Source organism: Ricinus communis, chromosome 5 (genome assembly GCF_019578655.1).
Source record: "Ricinus communis isolate WT05 ecotype wild-type chromosome 5, ASM1957865v1, whole genome shotgun sequence".
NCBI classification, from domain to species: Eukaryota; Viridiplantae; Streptophyta; class Magnoliopsida; order Malpighiales; family Euphorbiaceae; genus Ricinus; species Ricinus communis.
This window is the reverse complement of record NC_063260.1, coordinates 2,042,246-2,069,258: the sequence shown is the minus strand read 5'-3', so window position 1 is coordinate 2,069,258 and position 27,013 is coordinate 2,042,246. Positions and strand designations below refer to the sequence as shown.

At 37.0% G+C, this 27,013-nt stretch overlaps 1 protein-coding gene across 1 annotated transcript; it reads left to right on the top strand.

Moving 5' to 3' along the window:
* Positions 1-827: 827 nt before the first annotated feature.
* On the top strand, positions 828-27,013 carry LOC8268717 (transformation/transcription domain-associated protein). The gene is made up of 35 exons (XM_048373864.1): positions 828-1,317; positions 1,755-2,476; positions 3,252-3,377; positions 3,477-3,562; positions 4,158-4,266; positions 5,328-5,423; positions 5,526-5,588; positions 5,670-5,729; positions 6,544-6,612; positions 8,664-8,745; positions 9,159-9,211; positions 9,291-9,389; positions 9,471-10,703; positions 10,955-11,956; positions 12,029-12,364; positions 12,915-13,173; positions 13,322-13,544; positions 13,653-14,043; positions 14,710-14,859; positions 14,963-15,184; positions 15,345-15,566; positions 15,899-16,552; positions 17,273-17,533; positions 17,618-17,965; positions 18,748-19,157; positions 19,233-19,662; positions 20,921-22,219; positions 23,001-23,261; positions 23,331-23,621; positions 23,718-24,200; positions 24,490-24,921; positions 25,160-25,438; positions 25,662-26,213; positions 26,307-26,516; positions 26,698-27,013. The coding sequence occupies exons 1-35, from the start codon at positions 1,260-1,262 to the stop codon at positions 26,815-26,817; spliced, it is 11,691 nt and encodes a 3,896-aa protein (XP_048229821.1). The 5' UTR covers positions 828-1,259; the 3' UTR covers positions 26,818-27,013.

Here is a 27,013-nt window from a genome sequence, read left to right as displayed (position 1 = left end):
TATTAATGAAATAAAATAAAATAATTAAATATTTTTTAAAATAAGGTGATAGCTAAATATAATTAAAATATTAGTGATTATATAATGCCACTAATTTACTATATATATCTATTATTTTTATTAAATTTTAATTTTTAAAGTAAAATGGTAATATTAAATATTTATTAAAGTAAAATACTAAATATAGTTATTCTCTTATAATATAATATATATATAATTAAAATAAAATATTTTAAATTAAGAAGTTAAATCATAAGATTATTAATAATTATGCATTAGCACAAATAAATAAAATAATGTTACTAAATGCTTATTAAAATAAAATAGTAGCTAAACGTAATAAAAAAACTAGAGATTATATAATGACACTAATTTACTTTATATTTATTATACATTTTTAATTATTTTTCTAATTATTAAATTATATAATATTAAATACTATTAAAATGAAATAATAATTAAAAAATTATTTTTTATTAAAATATTAAATGCTTTAAAATAAAATAATAACTAAATAAAATTATTTTTTATAATATATATCTTTTATTATAATAAAATATTTTAAATAAAAAATTTACATATTATAAACTTATTAATAATTATACATTAACGATAACATATTACTAGTATAAAAAATAATTATTTATATCCTCATTCATCTGTATCTTTATTTTTATTCTCGATTTTAAACTAGCACACGATTAAAATAATAATAAAAGAAAGTACGTTGTTGATCTTGGACCTTTGATTGGTTTTGCCCTTGGGTCGAGATCCAATATCTGAATTGGTTCCATTTACCCATTTTATAAAATCACCTTCTATAATTTCTCTTTTCCTGTTAATTTCCTCGACTCTCTCTCTCCCTCTTCCCCTGGGGAATCAACGGCCAAAAGAGAGGGAAAAGACTTTTGTACTTAATTAATTAATTCCGTAACTGCGACTCTCTCTCTCTCTCTCTCTCTCTCTCTCTCTCTCTTTTCTTCTGTACTAATCATGTAAATCTCATGAAATTCATTCCCAAATTTACGCGCCAAAACCCTATTAAAACCTTGACAAATCACACTACTAATACTGCTGCTGCTGCTACTATTTTCTGTTTTACAGGAATCTTTTTAGCTTCTTGTTGATGCTGAAGTTGAAATTGAAGCGCGAAAAGCTGTTACTTTTGAAACCCTAGATACCGAAAATAGACTAGGAGGAGGAGTTGAGTTAGGGTTTTTATTTTATTTTTGTTTAGTTTAAAATAAAACGACGACGCCATGAGTCCTATTCAGAATTTCGAGCAGCATTCTCGTCATCTAGTGGAGCCTGACCTCCGTACGTGTTTCTATATGTTCATCTTTTTGCTGTTTGTTTGATAAGAAACTGCAGGGAAATAGAGGAAAATTTATTTGAAGTTTAAGTACTCTGGTATTAACTGAACAAATGTCTGTTAAGTAGAGCTTGTATTGAACTTACTGGCTTTATGAAATTCAGAAGATTAATTCTTTTTTTTTTTAAAGAGTTGTTATTATTATCAACAGTTACTTCCACACTTGTTAATTTTAGAACAATCCGTTTTTATTAATGTCATGCCAAATGCAACCTAAACTGGTTGGTATAAATGTATTAGATAATAGGAATGTATATGGATAAAGGGTAGTTCTCTGATGATGATAATAAACGAGTCTTGCAAGTAAATAAGTTCTAATCCAATACTTAATAATATTATGATATATCTTTAATTCTTTTCCCTGTTCTTAATTTTGAAACAGCAATTCAGACAAGGCTCCAGATGGCCATGGAGGTACGAGATAGTCTTGAGATTGCGCACACGTCGGAGTACTTGAATTTCCTTAAATGTTACTTTCGGGCTTTCTCAGTTGTTCTCATACAAATTACAACGCCTCAGTTCATAGATAATCCTGAACACAAACTTCGAAATATTGTTGTGGAGATCCTCAATCGTCTTCCTCATAGTGAAGTTCTCCGTCCCTTTGTTCAGGACCTCTTGAAGGTTGCCATGCAAGTTCTTACCACAGACAATGAAGAAAATGGATTGATTTGCATTCGCATTATCTTTGACCTGCTTAGGAATTTCAGGCCAACTCTTGAAAATGAAGTTCAGCCATTCTTGGACTTTGTATGCAAGATTTACCATAATTTTAAATCCACTGTTAATCATTTTTTTGATAATATGAATCAAGCTGTGGAGGATGTTAAACCAATGGAGAGTTCTTCTTCTTCAGATCAAGTGATTACTGGTACTTCATTTGGTGGAAATGGCCAGCTTAATCCGAGTACTCGTTCTTTCAAGATAGTTACAGAGAGTCCTCTTGTAGTGATGTTCTTATTCCAATTGTATAGCCGACTTGTTCAAACTAATATTCCTCACTTATTGCCTTTGATGGTTGCTGCAATATCTGTCCCTGGCCCTGACAAAGTTCCTTCTAATTTGAAGAGCCACTTCATTGAACTGAAGGGTGCACAAGTTAAGGTGAGTGTTATATTTGTTTCTCATGATGTCCTTTTATATTTATTGTCTGCAAATAATGAAGTTTTCTCGTTATTATTGTTGTATATGCTAAGTTGTCAGTACTTGATCCCGGGCGAGAGAAAGTACTCCAGTTGATGAGCCTACTGTGTGTGTTTGTAGTCTTAGAAAAACAGGACAAGCTTTTGCTTTTTAACTTTTTTCCCTTTTTCATTGAATGGTTGAATAGAGATCTTACATATTGAAAATCATGTACATTCAATTGAATGTAGTTCGATGATTGAAGTTCATTCATGTTCTTAGTTACTGTATTTAAGTATATGAGGTGTGAGAGTAAGATCTAGTTGTCAGGATCCAAAGCTTGGTCTTACTTCTGGAGAGAGAGAGAGAGAGAGAGAGAGAGAGAGAGAGAGAGAGAGAGATGAATTCTAATAACTTTAACTCTTTTGAAGAAGAGAGCTTTCATATATGTTTTCAGTATGTATTGTGGCTTGCCTTGCTTTCCAACTTCACCAAAGTTTGTTATTGAGAGCTATTCCTTATATTTTTCGAATCTTTCCAGTGGAGAGTCTAGGATTCTGCCTCTTCTGTGGGGAAGTTGGGGTGGGAAAGAGGTACAGGAAATATTTGATAGTCTTTCTCGATTAGGAAAATAAGAGCTTGAGCATGATTGAGTATTCTTTTCCCTGTACTAGCAGAGCTTTCATATATTTATTTCAGTGTATTTGTTTCTTTTGAGTGATTTTGATAAATTATTCACCCTTTTCATTTGTTGCAGACAGTTTCCTTCTTAACTTATCTGTTGAAGAGTTTTGCTGATTATATAAGGCCCCATGAAGAAAGCATATGTAACAGCATTGTCAATTTGCTTGTAACATGTTCTGACTCTGTATCCATTAGGAAGGTAAAAGTTTTCTTGTCTTTTAATTTTTTTCCCCTTCTTGTAATGTTCTTTCTCCTATGCCTCTGGTGTTAAATATTGAATCTGAGCTTATTGGTGCAGGAATTGTTAGTTGCTTTAAAACATGTCCTTGGGACAGATTTCAAGAAGGGCTTATTTCCTTTGATTGACACACTTTTAGAAGAGAGGTAAGTCCTTTGATCTTATGTCTTTTAGTGTGGACAAGCACACATGAGATACTAGAAAACATTGAATTTTCCAATTAGTAGGGCATGAAGGAGACACAGGTAACAACACACTATTAATTTCAAATAATTAGCATCATTTTAATAAGAGAATTAAATAGCTAAAGTGAAAAATTTAAAGAGGAAAAGAAACCATGTACATTGAATTACTGTTATTGGTAACTTCAGTCTCCACCTATCAGATCATTTTGATCTAAGCTCTGTATATAATGTGTAATTAAAAATAGCCAGATGTGGCTGCTGGGATTGCAAGAAATGGAGTAGTGGGGGCTTGTTCTTGATCATAACACACAATTATTTTGTATAGTCAAGTCAATTGCCATCATTTGTGTGTTATGTGTGTTGATTAGTTTGCATAGAAGATCATTGTTTATTTTTAGTCCTGTGGTATTCAAATCATTTGGATCTCTTCTCATTAGTTGGCGTACCATTCTAGTTAGATAGGTCCTTATTTTGGTGCTTGGATCTTGTTTGCGAGATTTTTTTTCTCTGATGTTGCACTAAACATTTCTTGTTTAATACCTGTTCTTTATTCCAGGGTTCTAGTTGGAACTGGGAGAGCATGCTATGAGACTCTGAGGCCATTGGCTTATAGTCTTCTGGCTGAGATTGTTCATCATGTTCGAAGTGACCTTTCCTTGTCACAGGTTCTGCCTTCTATGAGATGTCCTAAACCAGTGGTGGAATGAAAATTTATTTTTGGTGTGGGTTTAGGGGGCGTATGTCAAATTACAGTTATAAAAATGGGGTTTGGGGGGGACTTAAATTAGACTTGTTTACCAACCCATATCCACCCATTATAAAGAAGTGTGGGTTAAAAGTCAGTCAGTTGTTTGGATATGTTTACACTTTTACTTAATAATTGAAATTTAATACTTGCATTTGCACAATAGATGATTTTAATGATTATTCTTGTTCGCTGGCATAAGAACTCCAAGCTTTTTATTGTTAAGACGTCATTTGTGCCTATATTATGTGATAGGATTTCTTTTATATCTACTGCAGATGTATATTTATCATGCACTTTACATCAAAAGGTAATACCCAATCCAACAAGATAGGAATGGAAGTAGTGAGACGGCTTGTATGCAGTTTAAGGATTTTATTGGTAATTTGAGAGCAAAAGCAATTAGAAAATCATTATAGATTAGGACAATTTCCAACCTGATCGATTGGAAATATGCAGCTTTACAGTCCTTGTTCCGCAAGTTGGATGTTTCATGCCTGAGTACTCTTAAAAAAATTCTCTAATATTGTCCAAAATAGTACAGTAGGTGTCTTTAGCCTGTGAATCCTTTTGTTAATTAAATTTAAAGATTGTGTAGTAGGGTGTGCATAATTAATGGTATGATGAACATACCATGGTCCATTGGTGCACTTGTTGATATGTCAATATAGGAATTGAGAATTGAGATGAAACCAGTTATTTAATTGGGGACAGGACAGATAATCTGCAGAGAGTTTATTAAATTTTGTAAACGACTGGAAAGAATATGGTAATGATCTCATATTTTTCTCATCCATCCCTTCTCCTGAAATATGTTTCAGTCCATTGATTAGTATTGTTGGCATCCACATTAATAAGTGTATGTTGTCTAAAAATGAGAATGTCATTTTGTCATGTTAAAAAGATGTTATCCATGATTTCTCATTGTGTTGTCTTGCTAAAAAATCTAACTGCTTATAAATTTGTAAAACTTTGTTGCAGTTATCACGGATTATTTACCTATTTTCGAGTAACATGCACGATGCCTCATTGTCACTCAGTATCCACACCACCTGCGCCCGGTTGATGTTGAATCTGGTGCATATGCTTGCTCCAGTCCCGAGATCCTTTAATCACCTCTGTTTAGATATTTTTTTCAACAACCAGTTGACGTCAACTTATCGTCTTGTTTGTGTTTAGGTAGAACCAATTTTCGAGAAAGGTCTGGACCAACCATCTATGGATGAAGCTCGAGTCCTACTGGTATGTATTTCAGCTGACTGCTTGATTATCCTTTTGTGGATTTTCTTGTTGTTGCCGGAATAATTTTGGTTTTTTTCATAGGGCCGGATTTTGGATGCATTTGTTGGTAAATTTAGCACTTTCAAGCGCACCATTCCTCAGGTATATGTCCTTGTTGATTGGTTTTCCCTTTGTAGTGTGTTCAGGCTAACCTTGGAGACAGTGCTGTAACAGTAGTTGATTTGTCATGTCAAACCTGTCTTTGAAAAGGTTGAATTTTGGTTGTCTCTTTAATTGCATAGTCTATGTTCCGAGGGAGATTAGGTTTGATGTGCGTGCATGTGAATATGTATATTTACTTATTTTTATGTTCTTGGGTGAAGCAGCTGGTGTTCTCTTAATTTATGAGACAGATTATTGTGTATTGCCATGTGTAAATGTGGACTTTGGAACTGTTTATAGCAGATAGTCTTTACGCCTATATGTGTTTTGTTTGTTTAAAGAATATCAGGTCATTTCTTAATATGTTTTCCTGATTGATCAGTATAAGTTTGTGTACTATCCATCTGACTGTGGTCTAATGGACATTTGAGAGTAAATAGGATAGTCTCTTAACTCTTTCTGAGCTTTCAAGATCTTTTTTCTCTTATGACCTGTATTTTATGAATCAAAAACTGAATAATGTGGCCTCAAAATATAGTAGCATGAAATTTTTTCTGTTTGCTCCTTGCACTCTTCTGTTGCTCGGATGCCTGACCTATGTGATTCAAGTTTTAGATTAAATTTGCAGCTTTACCTATTGAATCCATTAATCCTTGTTAGTGTACTATTTAGAAAGCAACTACTGATCATGTACAGTTGATATGTTTTAATTCTTCCTTACATTGCTTTTTTTGTTTTTCCTTATTGTTTATCACTTGTTTTGTTTTAAATTTTTTAAATGATAAAATTGATTTGACTTTATTTTTGGTGATAGTTGCTGGAGGAGGGTGATGAGGGCAAGGAACGTGCTACTCTGCGGTCAAAGCTTGAACTTCCTGTGCAGGTTATTTTTATCAGCTATCAATGATTGGATGTTTTCAAGTCTCAAATATTGAATTGAAATCTAGTTGCATAGTTCTCAATCACATTGTCTGTTCTCTCCTCTCTGTGCCTCTTGTTTACTCACATCGGAATATATATTAAAGTAACAAACCTCCTGAATTTAGAATTTACATGCATGCTAATACTGCAAAAATTAAAATGTTAGACTTATTTGTTCTCATTATTACCATAAATTGTCAGTTCATTACTTGTTGGATGTATTTTTTCATTTACATTTTATTGTTTTTATTACGCATTGTTTATGATATCTACTGATGTTCAACATTTGAGTATCTGGTTTTGTAAAATAAGAGAAATCCACGAGAACCCCCTTAAGTTTTGGCCTAATTCACATTTTCATCATCGGTTTTTCAGTCTAACTATATGATTCTTAAATTTCAGCAAAATCAAAGTGTTGGTAATCCATTGGCAACAGGTTTATAAATGATGCAGTGTTCTAAAATGAATGTCCTTTTGGTGCATAGAAGTGCTAGGATGTCAATTTTATAAAACTGAAGAACCAAATTGTTTGATTTTGAGGGATGACTGAACTTAAGTGCCAAAGAATTAATTAAACAATCACGTTATAACTTCAGTATAATTTCCAGCCCCAGTGCCCCACTCTCCCGAACGCATCATTCAAGTTTAAAAGTATAATTATGTCTTTGATAGTGGGAGTTGCATTTAACATAAAATTAATTACTGCGACATATATTGACATATTTGGTAAAATTGCAGATCTTACAAAAAGTAAGAAAGTAAAAGTGCTAGTGATAGGGATTAGATATGCTTTCTCTGAGTATATTTTTTGATATATAAGTATGACAGCTTTCTAAAGTTCTTCATTTTTATTCGCTGAACAAAAGAACATGTAGAAAGTAGTAGAATCAGGATTCTTAATGATTAATATTTCTTTATTCAAATAGTATTATTTGGTTGTCTATTTTTGCCTTAGAAACTTGCCTCAACATCCGCTGATATCTATCATTAGATTTTGAGGTTCAAGTTGTTATTAGTTAGTTGTTTACTATTAGGATTTGCTTATTATCGTTTGGGTGTTACAGTTTTCCATGAACTGCTTTGGTGTGACAGTTCAGTGAAAATGTTTGGAAGGTTACATGGTGTAGCAACTGTCAAAACCTCTGGCGGAGGTTTATGAATATCATCTGCCTTGTCCTGCATCAAGGATTCTGCTTAAATTCCTATTGAGCATCGATTTGTGACGTGGAATTCTTAAGTGCCTTAAAGTGATAGTTATTGAGGTTCCAGGTGAAAAGGAAAGTATGTATGCATTATTCGTCACCTGAAATATAATGGTTCCAAATGTGATAAGAGTTTGCAGTCCAGCTGAAAAAGGACAAGGCCCATATATTACTATCAAAATATCACTTGAAAAGACATGACCAGTGAATAATATAAGCTAGCTTTTACTGGATCCTTGAAGCAACGAGGCTCATCTCTTCTATGATTCCCATCAATTTTACATGATCAAAGTTCTTGTTTTCTTTTTTTATTGTAGATAATTTGGTGCTAGAAAGCATGTCAAAGCGCTTTATAGTTATGTTTTTATTGCAGTATTGTGGATTTTGGAAATAGAGAAGAATTATGGTATTGTTCAGAATCAGGACTTTTCTTTTGATTTGCTGTGAGATGAGATGGTCTCCTTGTCCTTTTGTGGGCTTTCAAAGGAGTAGCCTGATTTTGTTTGACTGGAAGCCGATTCTTTATTTTTTCTCTGATGTCTGTGTATGTGTAGGTTGGATTACTTGTCCTCCATGTTGTAATCTTCTTTTTTCTTTAGTGAAATTTCTTTTTCCATCACCAACAGAACTATTTAGAAAAAATCTGTATGCACTGCAGCCTGTCATACAGGGGTGCTGGTATTCGTGTATTTGATTGATGTTTTATCATCTAAGATCAACACATGCATGATCTTGCCTTTTCCCCCCTTGTTTCCTCTCTCTCTCTCTCTCTCTCTCTCTCTCTGAGATCTTGATATGTAGTTAATTGCAGGCAGTTTTGAATTTGCAAGTCCCTGTGGAACATTCCAAGGAAGTTAGTGATTGTAAGAATCTGATCAAGACCTTAGTTATGGGTAATTGATCCTCTTCTACTACTGTTCTTATCTCTGTCAATGTGATTAATAGTCTTTTATCTAGTTTCAGGAGTTATTTGCTGCTGAATTTTTCCTTATCTCTTTGCTATCTTAAAATTTTGCCTTTTATTATGTCTACTTTTTAGGGTAGAGGAGGAGACCTTGTTCTTTTTTCTATAATTGCTGTGTATTTCTTAGAAAAATCATTGGTGGAGTATTAAGAGCTTTTACTTACTACATGGACAATCAAACGCTTAATTTATCATGCTATGTTTTCTTAATTCCATTCCCCTCCCACTCCCTCCCTTCCTTTCTGTAATTGCTGTGTATTTCTTAGAAAAATCACTGGTGGAGTTTCAAGAGCATTTATACTTACTACATGGACAATTGAACACTTATTCTGCTATTTCCAGGAATGAAGACTATCATCTGGAGTATCACTCATGCACACTTGCCACGATCTCAGGTTTCTTTGTCTCTAAGTTATAGTTCCTGACGTTATGTTCTGCCCTTTATTTTCCTATCTGATGTTTGGAATGTTTTAGGTTTCTCCTTTCACACATGGAACACACTCACAAGCTCTTGTCTCACCATCATCTAATTTGCCATCGCCTCAAGTGTTCAAAGGGATGAGAGAAGATGAGGTATTACAAGATGCACCAGGTTCTTGTTTGTATTTGTTGTTATATTCCCCTTAGCTGACATCAAATTTGGGATTTCGCCAGGTCTGGAAAGCTTCTGGTGTCCTGAAGAGTGGTGTATACTGCTTAGCCCTCTTTAAGGAGAAGGATGAGGAGAGAGACATGCTAAATCTTTTTTCCCAGATTCTGGCTATTATGGAACCTAGGGATCTTATGGACATGTTCTCATTGTGTATGCCTGAGCTTTTTGAATGCATGATTAGCAACACTCAACTGGTTCACATATTTTCTTCTCTTTTGCAATCTCAGAAAGTATACCGGCCATTCGCTGATGTCTTGGTGAACTTTCTTGTTAGCAGTAAACTTGACGCTTTAAAGCAACCAGATTCACCTGCTGCTAAACTGGTTTTGCATCTCTTTCGATTTATATTTGGTGCTGTTGCTAAGGCACCTGCAGATTTTGAACGTATTTTGCAGCCTCATGTGCCTGTTATAATGGAGGTTTGCATGAAGAATGCTACTGAAGTTGAAAAACCTCTTGGCTACATGCAGCTTCTTCGGACAATGTTCAGAGCTCTTGCAGGATGTAAATTTGAGCTTCTTCTCCGAGACTTGATTCCTATGTTACAACCCTGCTTAAATATGTTATTGACAATGCTTGAGGGTCCAACAGGGGAAGATATGAGGGACCTTCTGCTGGAGCTATGTTTGACATTACCTGCTCGCTTAAGTGCATTGCTGCCGTATCTTCCTCGTCTCATGAAGCCTCTTGTTTTGTGTTTGAAGGGAAGTGATGACCTAGTGAGTCTAGGTTTAAGAACACTTGAGTTTTGGGTGGATAGTTTAAATCCTGATTTCCTAGAACCTAGTATGGCTAATGTCATGTCAGAGGTGATTTTAGCCCTCTGGTCTCACTTGAGGCCGGCACCCTATCCTTGGGGGGGAAAAGCGTTACAACTCCTTGGAAAGTTAGGTGGCCGTAACAGACGTTTTCTTAAAGAGCCCCTAGCCCTTGAGTGCAAAGAGAACCCAGAGCACGGGCTTCGATTGATCCTAACGTTTGAGCCCTCAACCCCATTTTTGGTGCCTTTAGACCGATGCATAAATCTTGCAGTGGCAGCTGTCATGCATAAACATAGTGGCATGGATGCTTTTTATCGAAAACAGGCTCTCAAGTTCCTTCGTGTTTGTTTATCTTCCCAGCTTAATTTGCCTGGCAATATTACTGATGAGGGATGTACTACTAGGCAGTTATCAACCTTGTTAGTTTCTGCAGTTGATTCTTTTTCGCGCAGGTCTGAGACATCAGACATAAAGGTTTGTTAAATAATGTTGTTAAAATTCTGGTGATTATTGCATTTGCTAATACTCAATAATCCATCAATATCACTAGAAAAACTTGATGATTTTGTGAAAAACTGTAGTACAACTTTTCCTCAATGCCCTTCTTCAAAAATCCCTATCAAAGGGGAAAAGAATGCACGAAAAAGAAACCAGAAAGTATCTTGCTTGACTTAGATTGGATTCATTTACTAAAATTTTAATCTTGCACATATTCTGTGTTGCAGGCTGATTTGGGTGTGAAGACGAAGACTCAACTATTGGCTGAGAAGTCAGTTTTTAAGATCCTGTTAATGACCATAATTGCTGCAAGTGCAGAACCGGAACTCCACGACTCCAAAGATGATTTTGTTGTCAATATCTGCCGACATTTTGCAATGATATTTCACATTGATTATACCTCACCTAACCCTTCAATTCCAGCAGCTTCTCATGGGGGTTCTATGCTTTCATCAAATGCCAGTGCCAGTTCCAGGTCAAAGAGCAGCACTTCTTCTAATCTGAAAGAGTTGGACCCTTTAATATTCTTAGATGCTTTGGTTGATGTGCTAGCTGATGAGAATAGGGTCCATGCCAAGGCTGCCCTTAGTGCTTTAAATTTGTTTGCTGAAACACTCCTGTTCCTTGCTCGGTCAAAACATGCTGATGTACTGATGTCAAGAGGAGGTCCAGGTACTCCAATGATTGTCTCTAGTCCATCAATGAATCCAGTATATTCACCACCACCAAGTGTTCGCATCCCAGTTTTTGAGCAACTTCTACCTCGCCTTTTGCATTGCTGTTATGGCAGTACATGGCAGGCACAAATGGGAGGTGTTATGGGACTTGGTGCTTTGGTAGGAAAAGTCACTGTTGAGACTTTGTGCATTTTCCAAGTGAGAATAGTGCGTGGTCTGGTTTATGTGCTGAAAAGACTTCCTCTTTACGCAAGCAAAGAACAGGAAGAAACTAGCCAAGTTCTTACTCAGGTTCTTCGTGTGGTGAATAATGTCGATGAAGCAAACAGTGATTCACGCAGGCAAAGTTTTCAAGGAGTAGTTGAATTTCTTGCTTCAGAATTGTTCAATCCCAATGCATCTATTATAGTGAGAAAGAATGTCCAATCGTGTTTAGCACTTTTGGCTAGTAGGACTGGCAGTGAGGTGTCAGAGTTGCTTGAGCCTCTGTATCAGCCTCTGCTTCAGCCTCTTATTATGAGGCCACTACGTTCAAAGACTGTTGATCAACAGGTACTCTCTGTTGCTATTGACAATTAATGTACTTTTAAGTTTTTTTGACTGACTTGATTTGGTTACGTGTAGGTTGGGACTGTTACAGCTTTGAATTTTTGCCTGGCCTTGAGGCCCCCTCTTCTGAAGTTGACTCAAGAACTGGTAAACTTTCTCCAAGAAGCGTTGCAAATAGCTGAGACAGATGAAACTGTATGGGTTGTGAAGTTTATGAATCCAAAAATGGCTTCCTCGTTGAATAAACTTCGAACAGCATGCATAGAGCTACTCTGTACCACTATGGCATGGGCAGATTTTAAAACTCCAAATCATGCTGAATTGCGTGCGAAGATCATTTCAATGTTCTTCAAGTCTTTGACATGCCGGACACCAGAAATTGTAGCAGTTGCCAAGGAGGGACTACGACAGGTTCTATTAAGTTTTTTTTGCAGTGGTGGATTTAATTTTTGTGCTCTTTTTTGTTCTCCCTCTTATCCCTTCTTCTACTCCTTGTCATTGTCTTCTTTTCTTGTTTTGCTTAATCATGATATGACTTAAGGTATGATTATGATCAGTGATATTTGTGAGAGGAGTTGTGACTGGTAAGTGGTGACCTATAAGTAATACTACTGTTGATTGATGCAGCACCCCTTTAGCTCTTGGGTGTACTTAACAAAACAATTTTAGTAGTCTGCTGATAACATTTGCCTAGCTGGTTACTAGAGGACAGATGTTCTAGGAATATGAGTTGAGTGCCTACGGCATATCTTTTTCACTCAGTTTTCGTTTAATTTTTTTAAGGCTTTTTCTTTGTGACTAATGCAATAAAGCTCTAATATTTTCTTTGTCATGCTGGCTAGCTGGATACTTATACTTTCTTTTTCTCAATTTGTATTTGTCTTAAAATTAAAAAGAATTTTAGTTTCAAAAGAAAAATTAAAAGGAATTTTTTTGGTCATTCATTGTACTTCTTATTTAGGTTATCAATCAGCAAAGAATGCCCAAAGAACTTCTGCAGAGCAGCCTCAGGCCTATACTAGTCAACTTGGCACACACCAAAAATCTTAGCATGCCTCTTCTGCAGGGTCTGGCCCGCCTGCTTGAACTTTTATCCAATTGGTTTAATGTCACTTTGGGTGGCAAATTGTTAGAGCACCTCAAGAAATGGTTGGAACCTGAAAAGCTTGCCCAGAGTCTGAAGTCATGGAAGGCTGGTGAAGAGCCTAAAATAGCAGCAGGTAAGGATTCTAGGTTCTCTCTGCTTATGGTTAGTTACATCATAATTTGGAATGTGGATGAATATGTGCCTGCACATAAGCATTTAGTCACATTTTCCTGTTTAAGAGTATGTGGGTTTATTCTTAGCGGTTCTTTGGTTCTCTGCAGCTATTATCGAGCTTTTTCACTTGCTTCCTCAAGCTGCATCAAAATTTCTCGATGAACTTGTAACCTTGACCATTGATTTGGAAAGGGCTCTTCCCCCTGGACAAGTATACAGTGAAATAAACAGTCCATATCGGCTTCCCCTTACTAAATTTTTAAATCGATATGCGACACTTGCTGTTGATTATTTTCTTGCTCGATTAAGTGATCCAAAATACTTCCGAAGGTAAGTTTAAAATGCTGGAGCACAATTGTTAACTGTGGACTTGAAAAGAAATTTCATGTTAGTGAATATGCTTATCCTTTCCTTTCTCTTCTCCATTCTAAAATTCAGGTTCATGTACATTATACGATCAGATGCTGGACAACCTTTAAGGGATGAACTGGCAAAGTCTCCACAGAAAATACTTGCTAGTGCCTTTCCTGAGTTTCTGCCAAAACCTGATGCGACAATGACTCCTGGATCTTCAACTGCACCTGGGGCTTTAATGGGTGATGAAGGCGTCATCACCCCTCCAGCTGATGGTTCTAATTCATCATCTGTTTCCCCTGCTACAACTTCTGATGCTTATTTTCAAGGGCTTGCTCTTATTAAAACATTGGTCAAACTGATACCTGGTTGGTTGCATAGTAATCGTAATGTGTTTGATACCTTGGTGCTTGTGTGGAAGTCACCTGCAAGAACATCTCGTTTGCAAACCGAACAGGAGCTAAGCTTAGTGCAAGTAAGTTTAGTTACTCTTTGGGCACAGTTATAATTTTCACCTTTCCAGTTTTCTTCTATGATGTGATATTACTTTAGATACTACTTGATGATCTTATTAAATGGTGATAGTAAAAGCTGTAGTGATTCTAAATACACAGTTGAACAGCTAAAAATACTGAAAACTGTTTATGAGTAGCTGCAAGGTGCTTTGATTCTGTTTCTTTTTTCACTATTTTCATTCAGTGTACTCTCTTAGAATTCTGCCCTATGTATAATTTCTGCCTTGTAAACTTTCTTTACGATCCTGATGGTTGCTGGGGCTCTCACTCTCACTCTCTCCCTTGTAGTCCAAATTTGGTCGTTTTGTGTTTGCGTCTGGTTGGCTTGGCTTGGCTTGTGATAGAAGTTTCTTATAGTTAAATGCATAGTTACTGGCAGTCTCTCCTACATTGAACACATTAGTCTTGAATCTAATGGTAATTGCTGTGTACAGTCATGACCTAATAGTAGCTGGCTACATTTTGTAGACAGCAATTAGATTAGTCTAGAAAGGCAGATTGACTTGCTCATACTAAAGTGCACATTTAGATTTGGTGTTTCAGTTATTTTTGTGAATTTTCCTTGTGAACATGGTCTGTGTTATAATAAACTGACAATTGGCCTTCGGATATTTTCTTAAATACAGGTTAAAGAAAGTAAATGGCTTGTCAAGTGCTTCCTGAATTACTTACGACATGACAAAACTGAAGTTAATGTTCTCTTTGATATTGTGTCCATCTTCCTGTTTCATTCTCGCATTGACTACACCTTCTTGAAGGAGTTTTATATTATTGAGGTACTTCAGTTGATATATTTTTTCCAGTATTCCTACTTTTCTGGTTTTCATTGTATTTTAATTTTTAGTTATTGTTGCAACAATTAATCATCTTCTCTACCAGGTTGCTGAAGGTTACCCGCCCAACTTGAAGAAATCACTTCTCTTGCATTTTCTGGACCTTTTCCAATCTAAACAACTTGCTCATGAACATTTGGTTGTTGTCATGCAAATGCTTATTCTTCCAATGCTTGCCCATGCTTTTCAAAATGACCAAAGTTGGGATGTTGTTGACCCTGGTATTATAAAGACAATAGTCGACAAACTTCTTGATCCACCAGAAGAGGTGATCCATTTATTGTTTATCTTTGTTTCTATTATTTCATGAAAATTGCTTTGTCCCCCTTTCCCCACTATTCGCTTCTTTATCTTTTGTTTTTTCCTTTGAAATTGCTTTTAAAATATAGTTGCTTTCCTGATTTTCAAGTATCTACACCTCTTCATAGGTTTCTGCTGAATATGATGAGCCTCTGAGGATTGAACTTCTGCAGCTCGCCACTCTACTTCTTAAATATCTCCAAACTGATCTTGTTCATCACAGGAAAGAACTTATAAAATTTGGGTGGAATCACCTCAAACGCGAAGATAGTGCTAGTAAGCAGTGGGCCTTTGTCAATGTTTGCCACTTTCTGGAGGCTTATCAAGCCCCAGAAAAGATCATCCTGCAGGTAAATTCATCTATCTCAATGATACAAAAATATCCCAATCACTTGTCTTTTTGGAGCAGGGATTGATTATTAAACTTTGAACTATTTTAATGCCATTGAATTGAAGAGTTTCACATGTTGCTTTTCCTGTCTGAAGCTATTGGATAAATAATGGTATCTACTTGATGAGAACTCAATATACAGGGTGTATTAGAGTCTGTGATCACCCGAGGACACCACAGTAGTGTTGGATTGCATGAACTTGTGGTTCTGTTTACAAAATTTTGAGTATAGTGTTCTTGTATACTGTTGAGCATGTGGAAAGAGATTCTGAAACAGATTTTCGATTGCAGGTTTTTGTTGCACTTCTAAGAACTTGCCAGCCTGAAAATAAATTGCTGGTCAAGCAGGCTCTTGATATACTAATGCCAGCATTACCAAGAAGGCTACCTGTTGGGGATTCTCGAATGCCAATTTGGATTCGGTACACAAAAAAGATTTTGGTTGAAGAAGGTCACTCCATTCCAAATTTGGTTCATATTTTCCAACTCATTGTGCGCCATTCAGATCTATTCTATAGCTGCAGAGCTCAGTTTGTACCTCAGATGGTCAATTCTCTCAGTCGACTTGGCTTGCCATATAATACTACAGCGGAACACAGGCGTCTTGCCATTGAACTTGCTGGATTGGTGGTTGGTTGGGAAAGGCAAAGACAAAATGAAATGAAAATAGCTACTGATAGTGATGTTCCAAATCAGACCAATGATGGGTTTAACCCTGGCCCTGCTGGTTCCGATCCCAAGCGTGCAGTGGATTCATCTACGTTCCCTGAAGACCCAAGTAAAAGAGTTAAAGTTGAACCTGGTCTTCAGTCCCTCTGTGTCATGTCACCTGGTGGTCCACCATCAATCCCTAATATAGAAACCCCTGGCTCTGGTGGCCAACCTGATGAAGAGTTCAAACCGAATGCTGCTATGGAAGAAATGATTATAAATTTTCTAATACGAGTGAGGCTTTCTTCCAATCCTGTATCTTTTATATGAGCAAGCTCTGTAGAATTTATGCTTACAGCTTACCTTTGTGTTAAAGTTTCAATTTGCTGCTTATGGGCTACTACCCTTTTAGATTTAGGCAGTCAATCTCTCTAACCTGATATGGCTTTGCATGATTCTGGATTCTTAGTAGTATAAAGAACATGCATACAATCTAAATCTTCTCTAACTTGTCCTTTCAAGCCATTTATTCTGTTAATTATCTTTCTCAGGTTAGGCAGAACTTATTTTCTTTTCCCATCTGGTACTCATCTTGCAGTGATGGATGGTCAAGACTTTGGCATTGCATGCATGGTCACATTGACAGCATGCTAATAAAATATATGTTCTTGCGGTGTAATACAAGCATTCTGGTAGAGTATTGATGTTGCATTGTATTTATCAAGACGTCAGCTGTCTGATACGGACGCAAAATGTCTCATGCTTTTGCTTTCTGCAAATTAGGATGACATTTAACAGTTTGTTTCTCACTTTACTTACCAACATATTATTGTTGTGCGTGTTCAAATGTTTCTTGTCACCACCTATTTGATACTGAGTATTTGGTAGCTTGACTATCCTGCAGGAAGAGTTATCTTCTTGATTTCAGTGTGTTTTACCATTTTTTTCTGTGGCCCTCTTTTTAAAGTATTCTATTGAAAATGAAGTCATGATGTTCAATGCATGTGGAAACAGGTTGCCTTGGTTATAGAGCCTAAGGATAAAGAAGCAAGCATCATGTACAAACAAGCTTTAGATCTACTTTCACAAGCTCTAGAGGTGTGGCCAAATGCCAATGTCAAGTTCAATTATCTGGAAAAACTTCTCAGCAGCATCCAGCCATCACAGTCAAAGGACCCTTCGACGGCACTTGCACAAGGCTTGGATGTCATGAACAAAGTGTTGGAGAAGCAACCTCATTTATTTATTAGAAATAACATCAGCCAAATTTCTCAAGTATTTGAATTTTTCTATTCTTGCTTACAAGCATTAGGATCGCGATAATTATATTTTAATTTTTGTTCTTTGCATTAATATCAGATTCTGGAACCCTGTTTCAAAAATAAGATGCTAGATGCTGGCAAGTCACTGTGCTCCCTGTTGAAGATGGTCTTTGTTGCTTTTCCACCAGACGCGGCTAGCACACCAACAGATGTGAAGCTATTGTATCAGAAAGTTGATGAGCTAATACAGAAGCATATCAATATTCTTATAACCACCTCTCAGGCAACGGGTGAAGACAACTCTGCTAATTCAATTAGCTTTGTGCTGCTTGTCATTAAGACCTTGACTGAGGTAGAGAAGTACATTGATCCACATTGCTTGGTTCGCATCCTTCAACGTCTGGCCCGTGATATGGGATCATCAGCAGGTTCTCATTTGAGACAAGTATGGAGCTGCTATCTCTATTTATATAAAAGTCGCCCTTCTGTTTGTGGGCTAATCTCTACTGGTCTTTGGTTGTTCGAGTCCCACTCTAACTAAGGTTTAATTGAATTTGCCAATGTAAAGCGCTTATGCTATTTTAATGCTGAGAACCTTTATTTTCTGTCAGGAAATATTTGGTATTTGGATGTGTCTGAAAAACTGATGTTAATCACAATTGGTCATTAGATGCTTCTAAAGAATTCATCTACTTTAGAGGGTTGCATCAGTAGGATGGATGTTGAAAAAGCATATTCTTTGATTTGGTGTTATTTTGTGCTTTGGCAAGCTATATTCCTTTAGTATTGTGCCAAAGTTTTGAGTTTCATCTCTTTGTTTGAAAGCATATTTTTTCAATGCCGTGTTCCTTTAGTCCATTTTATTGTGTTAGGTAGCTTCTAAAAGAATTGCTCACCATAACTTGTTATTCCTAAAGCTGCATGGTAGTAGTGCATTGGTCTACCATTTGGTTGTTTGACCTGCATGACCTTCTATGGCATATCCATATTTTTCTGGCTAGTAAATATTTGTTAAAGGGCTTTAGGTTGCTGCTTTACTGAAAGAAATAATAATGTTTATGCAATTTATATTTTGTATTTGTAAACTGTAAATTTGTTCCTTCCCACATACTTGTCCTTTCTACATAATTGTTATGTTCCAATTAGATTTCCTGCATTAGAATTTATTTTAGATGCCTTGCTCTGCTACACTTCTATTTATTTACAGTGATATATTCTTTCCATCAGGGTCAGAGAACAGATCCAGATTCAGCAGTCTCTTCTTCCCGTCAAGGCTCTGAACTTGGAGCTGTCATCTCTAATCTGAAATCAGTGTTGAAGCTTATCAGTGAAAAGGTCATGGTTGTGCCAGACTGCAAACGAGCTGTAACTCAAATCTTGAACTCGTTGCTCTCAGAAAAGGGCACTGATGCTAGCGTGCTCCTTTGCATCCTAGATGTGATAAAAGTGTGGATTGAAGATGATTTCTGCAAACAGGGAGAAGGCACACCAAGTGCTTTTCTGAACCATAAGGAAATAGTTTCTTTTCTCCAAAAGCTTTCACAGGTTGATAAGCAAAGCTTCCACTCTGATGCATTGGAAGAGTGGGACAGGAAATATCTCCAGCTTCTTTATGGAATTTGTGCTGATTCAAACAAGTAAGTAATATTCTGAGTTAATAGAGGATTTGCATTTTGTCAGAACCTTAAAAATATGATTTGACTGACTACCAGATATCCACTGGCCTTACGTCAAGAGGTGTTTCAGAAGGTGGAAAGACAATTCATGCTTGGTTTACGGGCGAAAGATCCTGAGATTAGGATGCAATTCTTCTCACTTTATCATGAATCTCTAGGAAAAGCATTATTTACTAGACTGCAGTTTATTATCCAAGTCCAGGACTGGGAGGCTTTAAGTGACGTTTTCTGGCTTAAACAAGGTCTTGATCTTCTTCTAGCAATACTAGTTGAGGATAAGCCCATTACTCTTGCTCCAAACTCTGCCAGAGTTCTGCCACTTCTGGTCTCAGGCTCACTTCCAGATGGTCCTGGGATGCAGCAACAGGTTACTGATGTATCAGAGGGTCTTGAGGAGGCACCTTTAACTTTTGATAGCCTTGTCCTTAAACACGGTCAATTTTTGAATGAGATGAGCAAACTTCAGGTTTCACATTTATGTTTAGCTTTCTGAACTTATTGTTTATTGTATTGCATGATGTCATGATTCATGGTTAATAGGCTGTGGACTTAGCAATTGGAGGTAAATAGATTATTGTTAGAGATTTCTATATTGCTAGAGTAAACAAATGTCAAATGACTTACAAGTGGTAAGATTCAGCCACTAAAGTGACTAGTTCTAATTATTTTGGTAATGGTTGGATCCAGACCTAATAAGATCCAAATGCATATTAATTGAAATTCTCATTAATGAGTTCCGCTCTCTACCCATGTGTCTCCCACCTTCAAAATCTAATATGGTATTAAAGCAGATTTGGCCTAGCTTTAATTCTTGGTTTCCTGTCTGGATGTTCAGTCCAGCAGTCCGATTTGGTTGTCCGCCACATTTCAGGGCGGAGTTTTTCGCATTTATTTTAAGTGACAACTGGACATCTAGTCCTAGTTCTTAAGGGGAAATGCTGGAGATCCCATATTGCTAAAGTAAACAAATGATAAACACTTATAAGCGGTAAGGGCCAACCACACAAGTGACTAATTCTAGTCATTTTGGTAATTGTTGAACCAAGCCCAATAAGATCCAAATTGATATTAACTGAAGTTTCTCATTAATGGACTGTACATTGTACCATTTGGTCAGTCACCTCCTACCTTTGAAATTTAATACTTAGTTAATAGGACAATGATGCTATTAAGTAGTTTGTTAGGGATTGTATTTATTTTTGGTTACAAGTTTAGCTATATAGGAGATGTAATGTGTTCTAAATAGTGGTGAATAATGAATAATAAAATTTTAGACTTCTCTTTGTAATTCTTTTCTTCCTCATCTCTATTTTTTCCTCTTTTCTCCACACTTTCCCTTCTGCTTTCTCACTGTTATTATTCATTAACTGGATGTAATACATGACTTAGCAGCTAATTCTTCATCTTCATATATCTGTGAACTATTAGTCCTTGGTCTATTTACAGAATTGTGCTCTTTTGCTACCTGTATAGGTGTATATTTGGTCATCTAAGAAGCAACAGTTGACTCAAATGATTTAATTTCTTTTGGCCTTTATGCCATATCTCTTCATTAATTTATAAAAATTTATGAATTACTGTGTCTACATTCATATTAGTGATGCGATGCCCACTTGTCTTACGTGCATGCATATTGGAACCTCTCTTTTACCTACTTTCCTTTTCTCTCAAGCAATTCAGTTGGTGCCTTTATCATAAATTTGACTTCTTTTCACTTTCTCCAGGTGGCTGATCTTGTTATTCCATTGAGAGAGCTGGCTCATACAGATGCTAATGTTGCTTACCATTTGTGGGTGCTGGTTTTTCCCATTGTCTGGGTGACATTGCATAAAGAAGAACAGGTAACATTAGCTAAACCCATGATTGCTCTTCTTTCTAAAGATTATCATAAAAAGCAGCAAGCCAGCAGACCAAATGTTGTGCAAGCACTTCTAGAAGGCCTTCAGCTGAGCCACCCTCAACTTCGGATGCCAAGTGAACTCATTAAATACATCGGAAAGACTTACAATGCATGGCATATTGCCTTGGCTTTACTGGAAAGTCATGTGATGCTGTTTATGAACGAGGCAAAGTGCTCTGAGTCACTCGCTGAGCTTTATCGTCTGCTCAATGAAGAAGATATGAGATGTGGGTTGTGGAAGAAAAGGTCAATTACTGCAGAAACAAGAGCGGGACTTTCACTAGTTCAACATGGTTATTGGCAGCGTGCTCAAAGCCTCTTTTACCAAGCCATGGTTAAGGCAACTCAGGGCACTTATAATAACACAGTACCTAAGGCTGAGATGTGTCTTTGGGAAGAACAGTGGCTTTGTTGTGCAAGTCAACTGAGTCAATGGGATGCCTTGGTTGACTTTGGTAAAAGTATTGAGAATTATGAAATTCTTCTTGATACCCTTTGGAAATTACCGGATTGGACATATATGAAAGACCATGTAATCCCAAAAGCTCAAGTGGAAGAAACTCCAAAACTTCGTCTGATTCAGGCCTTTTTTGCCCTTCATGATAGAAATACAAATGGTATTGGGGATGCTGAAAAAATAGTGGGGAAAGGTGTTGATCTTGCCTTAGAACAGTGGTGGCAGTTGCCAGAGATGTCCGTTCATGCTAGGATTCCCTTTTTGCAGCAATTCCAGCAGCTAGTTGAAGTTCAAGAGTCTGCTCGAATTTTGGTGGACATTGCCAATGGAAACAAACTTTCTGGCAATTCTGTTGTTGGTGTTCATGGAAATCTTTATGCAGATCTCAAGGACATTCTTGAGACTTGGAGACTGAGAACACCAAATGAATGGGATAACATGTCTATCTGGTATGATTTGCTGCAGTGGAGGAATGAAATGTATAATGCTGTCATCGATGCATTCAAGGATTTTGTCAATACGAATTCACAACTTCATCACCTTGGCTATCGTGACAAAGCATGGAATGTGAACAAACTTGCTCATATTGCTCGTAAACAAGGCCTTTATGATGTTTGTGTGACAATTCTTGAGAAGATGTATGGCCATTCGACCATGGAAGTGCAGGTATATACATTTAAATGTCTCTAGTGTGTTCTGATAGTTGGTCTGATTCACCACTCAATGGTGCATTTGTTAATACTTGGGCCTTTATGAGGGCTTGAGATTATTTGCTGCTGTGCTCTGATTTATATGCTTGGATCAACACTTACCATGTTTGTTGCCTTCTATTCAAATTCTCAATCAGATGGTTAATTTGGCACTTGGATTGGTTTTTTAGTGGGAAGGATGCGTTATTTCACTTAAAGAACTTCTATCTTTTACAAAGAGATTAAAAAGAAAATTCTGTGAATAAGTTGGCAGATTAAGAAGGGGCATTGGACTAGGACATGGAATAGGTAGTAATTAATTATATATGACAGGGGACGCACTTGGTTTTGAGTATTGCTATAAATGAGTCGAGGGACTAAAAGGGGGGACTTTAGTTAGGAGGTAACTCGTTATTGAAATAACCAAATAACCAATCACAAAGTCCTCTATTTTGTGAATAAGTTGGCAGATTAAAAAGGGGCACTTGGATTTTGTACGTTGATTTGCGATTAATTATATATGATGGGGGGATAGCATTCAATTTGGAGTACTGCTATATTTTAGGAAGGGTTTAAAACAAATAGGTTACATAAATGAGTTCCATAGCATTTTTCTTCAGCTTTCATGGACCATCTGTTGATGCTCTTTTTGTTGTTTATTTTCTTCATCATTCTTTTTATTTTTTTTTTCCTTTTTGGGATAGTGAAGGAAAATAGTTGATTTATCTCAAACATTTCATTTTGTTGCATGTTTCCAGGAAGCTTTTGTCAAGATAAGAGAGCAAGCAAAAGCCTATCTGGAGATGAAGGGAGAGCTTACAAGTGGACTAAATTTGATAAACAGTACTAACTTGGAATATTTCCCTGTGAAACATAAGGCGGAGATATTTCGTCTGAAGGGAGACTTTTTGTTAAAGCTAAGCGACTCTGAAGGTGCTAATCTTGCATATTCCAATGCCATCAGCCTTTTCAAAAATTTGCCAAAAGGATGGATAAGCTGGGGAAACTATTGCGACATGGTATATATTTCTGTTTACTTTTCATTTTATCATTAGGTGCATATACTGATTGGTTATCTGGCTTTTCAGGCTTATAAAGACACCCATGAGGAAATTTGGTTGGAATATGCCGTTAGCTGCTTTCTTCAAGGCATCAAATTTGGTGTTTCCAATTCTAGAAGCCATTTGGCTCGAGTTCTGTATCTTCTGAGCTTTGATACTCCTAATGAGCCCGTAGGAAGGGCATTTGATAAATACTTGGACCAAATACCCCACTGGGTCTGGCTTTCTTGGATTCCACAACTTTTACTTTCCTTGCAGAGGACAGAAGCACCGCATTGCAAACTTGTTTTGCTGAAAATTGCCACTGTATATCCACAGGTAGGTGTTATCTCATTTTTGGTTAGTAGGTTGAACAAGTTTGATGAAATATCTGCTCTCTTAAAAATTTGGATCTTCGCTCTCTCTAATTCCTAGGCTCTGTATTACTGGCTTCGTACATATCTACTTGAGCGTCGTGATGTTGCAAATAAATCTGAGCTTGGCAGGCTGGCAATGGCTCAGCAAAGAATGCAGCAAAGTGCATCTGGTGCTGGGGCTGGTTCCCTTGGAATATCTGATGGAAATGCAAGGGTACAGAGTCATACTGCCACTTTAACAACAGACAATCAGGTTCACCAAGCCCCTCAGTCTGGTGGTGGGATGGGGTCTCATGATGGTGGGAATTCTCATGGACAGGAATCTGAAAGGTCTGTACCTACAACGGTTGAGAGCAGCGTGCATGCAGGGAGTGATCAACCTTTACAACAAAATTCTTCGACAATCAATGAAAGCGGTCAAAATGCACTGAGGCGCGGTGCTCTGGGATGGGTTGCTTCTTCTGCCAGTGCTTTTGATGCTGCAAAGGACATAATGGAGGCTCTCAGAAGCAAACACACTAATTTGGCTAGTGAACTTGAGGTGATGAATGTTATCCTAGTTTGTGTACTGTAGCGGGGCATTAATTATACACTTGCATTAACCAATCCTAACTTATATGTTTATCTGGAAAATTAAACTTAGTTTGTTGCTTGCTTTCTTTATCCAAAAGAGTAGACTTCTATAAGGTACTGTACTCCTGCAAAAGAATCATTTTTCTATTCTTTATTGCCAAGCTTGATTTTCTGCACCTGGGCTACGTTTACTATTTGGTTATGTAAGATAGGTGATAATGGCTTTTGATGTCTGATTTTATTTCGTGGTTCTGCAGGTCCTGCTCACAGAAATTGGCTCACGATTTGTTACTTTGCCAGAGGAAAGACTTCTTGCTGTCGTTAATGCACTGCTCCACCGTTGTTACAAGTACCCAACTGCCACTACAGCAGAGGTTCCTCAATCTCTCAAGAAGGAACTATCTGGTGTTTGCAGGGCTTGCTTCTCTGCTGATGCCGTGAATAAGCATGTTGATTTTGTGAGAGAATACAAGCAGGAGTTTGAGCGAGATCTCGATCCGGACAGTACAGTTACCTTCCCTGCCACCCTTTCAGAACTTACCGAGCGGTTGAAACATTGGAAAAATGTTCTTCAGAGCAATGTTGAGGACAGATTTCCTGCTGTCTTGAAGCTTGAAGAAGAAAGCAGGGTGTTGCGAGATTTCAATGTGGTTGATGTAGAGGTTCCAGGCCAGTATTTCAGTGATCAGGTAAATCAAGACATATTTTCCTCTAAAAACTTCTAGCAAGGATCTTTCTTTACACATATTGTATGGGTGAATGGAAATAGGAACTGATGACATATTACTGGGTTATACCATCGTATCATTAGCCATTTGAACCTCTTTTTTCTACTGGCTAGCCCACGTAACCAATTGGGTCTTAATTATTTGCTATTCATACTTCAATTATGATATTCTTGTTCTTATCGTATTTAACCAATTCCAGGAAATTGCACCAGACCATACAGTTAAGTTAGACAGGGTTGGAGCTGATATTCCTATTGTTCGAAGACATGGAAGCAGCTTCCGGCGCTTGGCGCTGATTGGATCTGATGGCTCTCAACGGCATTTTATTGTCCAGACATCTTTGACACCTAATGCTAGAAGTGACGAGCGCATACTGCAGCTTTTCCGTGTAATGAACCAGATGTTTGATAAGCACAAAGAATCAAGGCGTCGACACATATGTATTCACACGCCAATTATTATTCCTGTTTGGTCCCAGGTAACTCTCTTCCTGCAGTTGATTAAAATAGTATGAATGGCAAGTATTAAAATATTACAAACACGAGCCAACTCTAATATAGAATCTTGCAGTAGGATTTTGACTATTTTGGTTCCATGAAACTTTCTGTGTGTTTTCTTTGTTTATTTTCTTGTCTATAGTACAAAGAAAAGTGGAGCCTTCATAAATTTATTGTTGTGATAATAATTTGCTGCATGATCAGGTTCGCATGGTTGAAGATGATTTAATGTATAGCACTTTCCTTGAGGTGTATGAGAATCATTGTGCAAGGAATGACCGAGAGGCGGATCTCCCAATCACTTACTTCAAAGAGCAATTAAACCAAGCTATATCTGGCCAAATATCACCTGAGACTGTTGTAGATCTCCGCCACCAAGCTTATAATGACATAACAAAAAATCTTGTGACTGACGGCATCTTTTCCCAGTACATGTACAAGACCCTTCTGAGTGGCAACCATATGTGGGCTTTCAAAAAGCAATTTGCTATCCAGTTGGCCCTTTCAAGTTTCATGTCTTTCATGCTTCAAATTGGAGGAAGGTCTCCAAATAAGATATTATTTGCTAAGAACACTGGGAAAATTTTCCAAACAGATTTTCACCCAGCATATGATGCTAATGGAGTGATTGAGTTTAATGAGCCAGTACCCTTTCGTCTAACAAGGAACATGCAGGCGTTTTTCTCCCATTTTGGAGTTGAAGGGCTTATTGTGTCTGCAATGTGTGCTGCAGCCCAGGCTGTGGTTTCACCTAAAGTAAGTTTTCAAAAGAATATTGATTTGAACGAGTAGTTAAAACTCACAGGGATATTTTGTTGATGGTAATATTCCTGATTTTCTTTATTGCAGCAAAACCAACATTTATGGCACCATTTAGCCATGTTTTTCCGTGATGAGCTGCTGTCTTGGTCTTGGAGAAGACCACTTGCGATGTCCCTGGCTCCTGTTGCTGGAGGAGGTAATATAAATCCTGTCGACTTCAAGCATAAGGTCATTACCAATGTTGACCATGTTATCAACCGGATCAGTGGAATTGCTCCACAATTTCTCTCCGAAGAGGTAACTACTGACTATAATTGCATCAGATAAACTTGTCTTCATAAATACAACAAAATTTGCCTGCTTTCTCGACTATTTGGACTATAATAGCATGATTTATATTTTTTTTTCCTTTTGGGTGGCTGGTAAATGCTAATTTAAATTACAGTTAAAAATTTGTCTCAAACCTGTCATGGTGCAGGAGGAAACTGCCGTTGACCCACCACAGTCAGTGCAGAGGGGTGTCACTGAGTTGGTTGAAGCCGCCTTGACTCCAAGGAACCTGTGTATGATGGATCCTACATGGCATCCCTGGTTTTAGATACTAGTGGCAATCTCTTAGGGTCTGTCTAGCAGATTTCCCATTGTAAATGTTATTTTGTGTACATATAAATAATATTATTATTGTATCAGTTCCGAGTCTGCTGCTAGTTGAAATTTGGTCTCCTGGGAAATGGATAATGTAAAATTGGTCTCCTTCAATGCTTGATTTATAAAATCCATTTGGCTTTCTGAAA

Excerpts from the sequence above, each read along its gene's own strand:
- LOC8268717 (XM_048373864.1), top strand. The coding sequence starts at position 1,260 with ATGAGTCCTATTCAGAATTTCGAGCAGCATTCTCGTCATCTAGTGGAG. Across the intron at positions 4,267-5,327 it reads GTGACCTTTCCTTGTCACAG|TTATCACGGATTATTTACCT; the intron begins GTTCTGCCTTCT and ends ACTTTGTTGCAG. Across the intron at positions 25,439-25,661 it reads TTATTCCTGTTTGGTCCCAG|GTTCGCATGGTTGAAGATGA; the intron begins GTAACTCTCTTC and ends CTGCATGATCAG.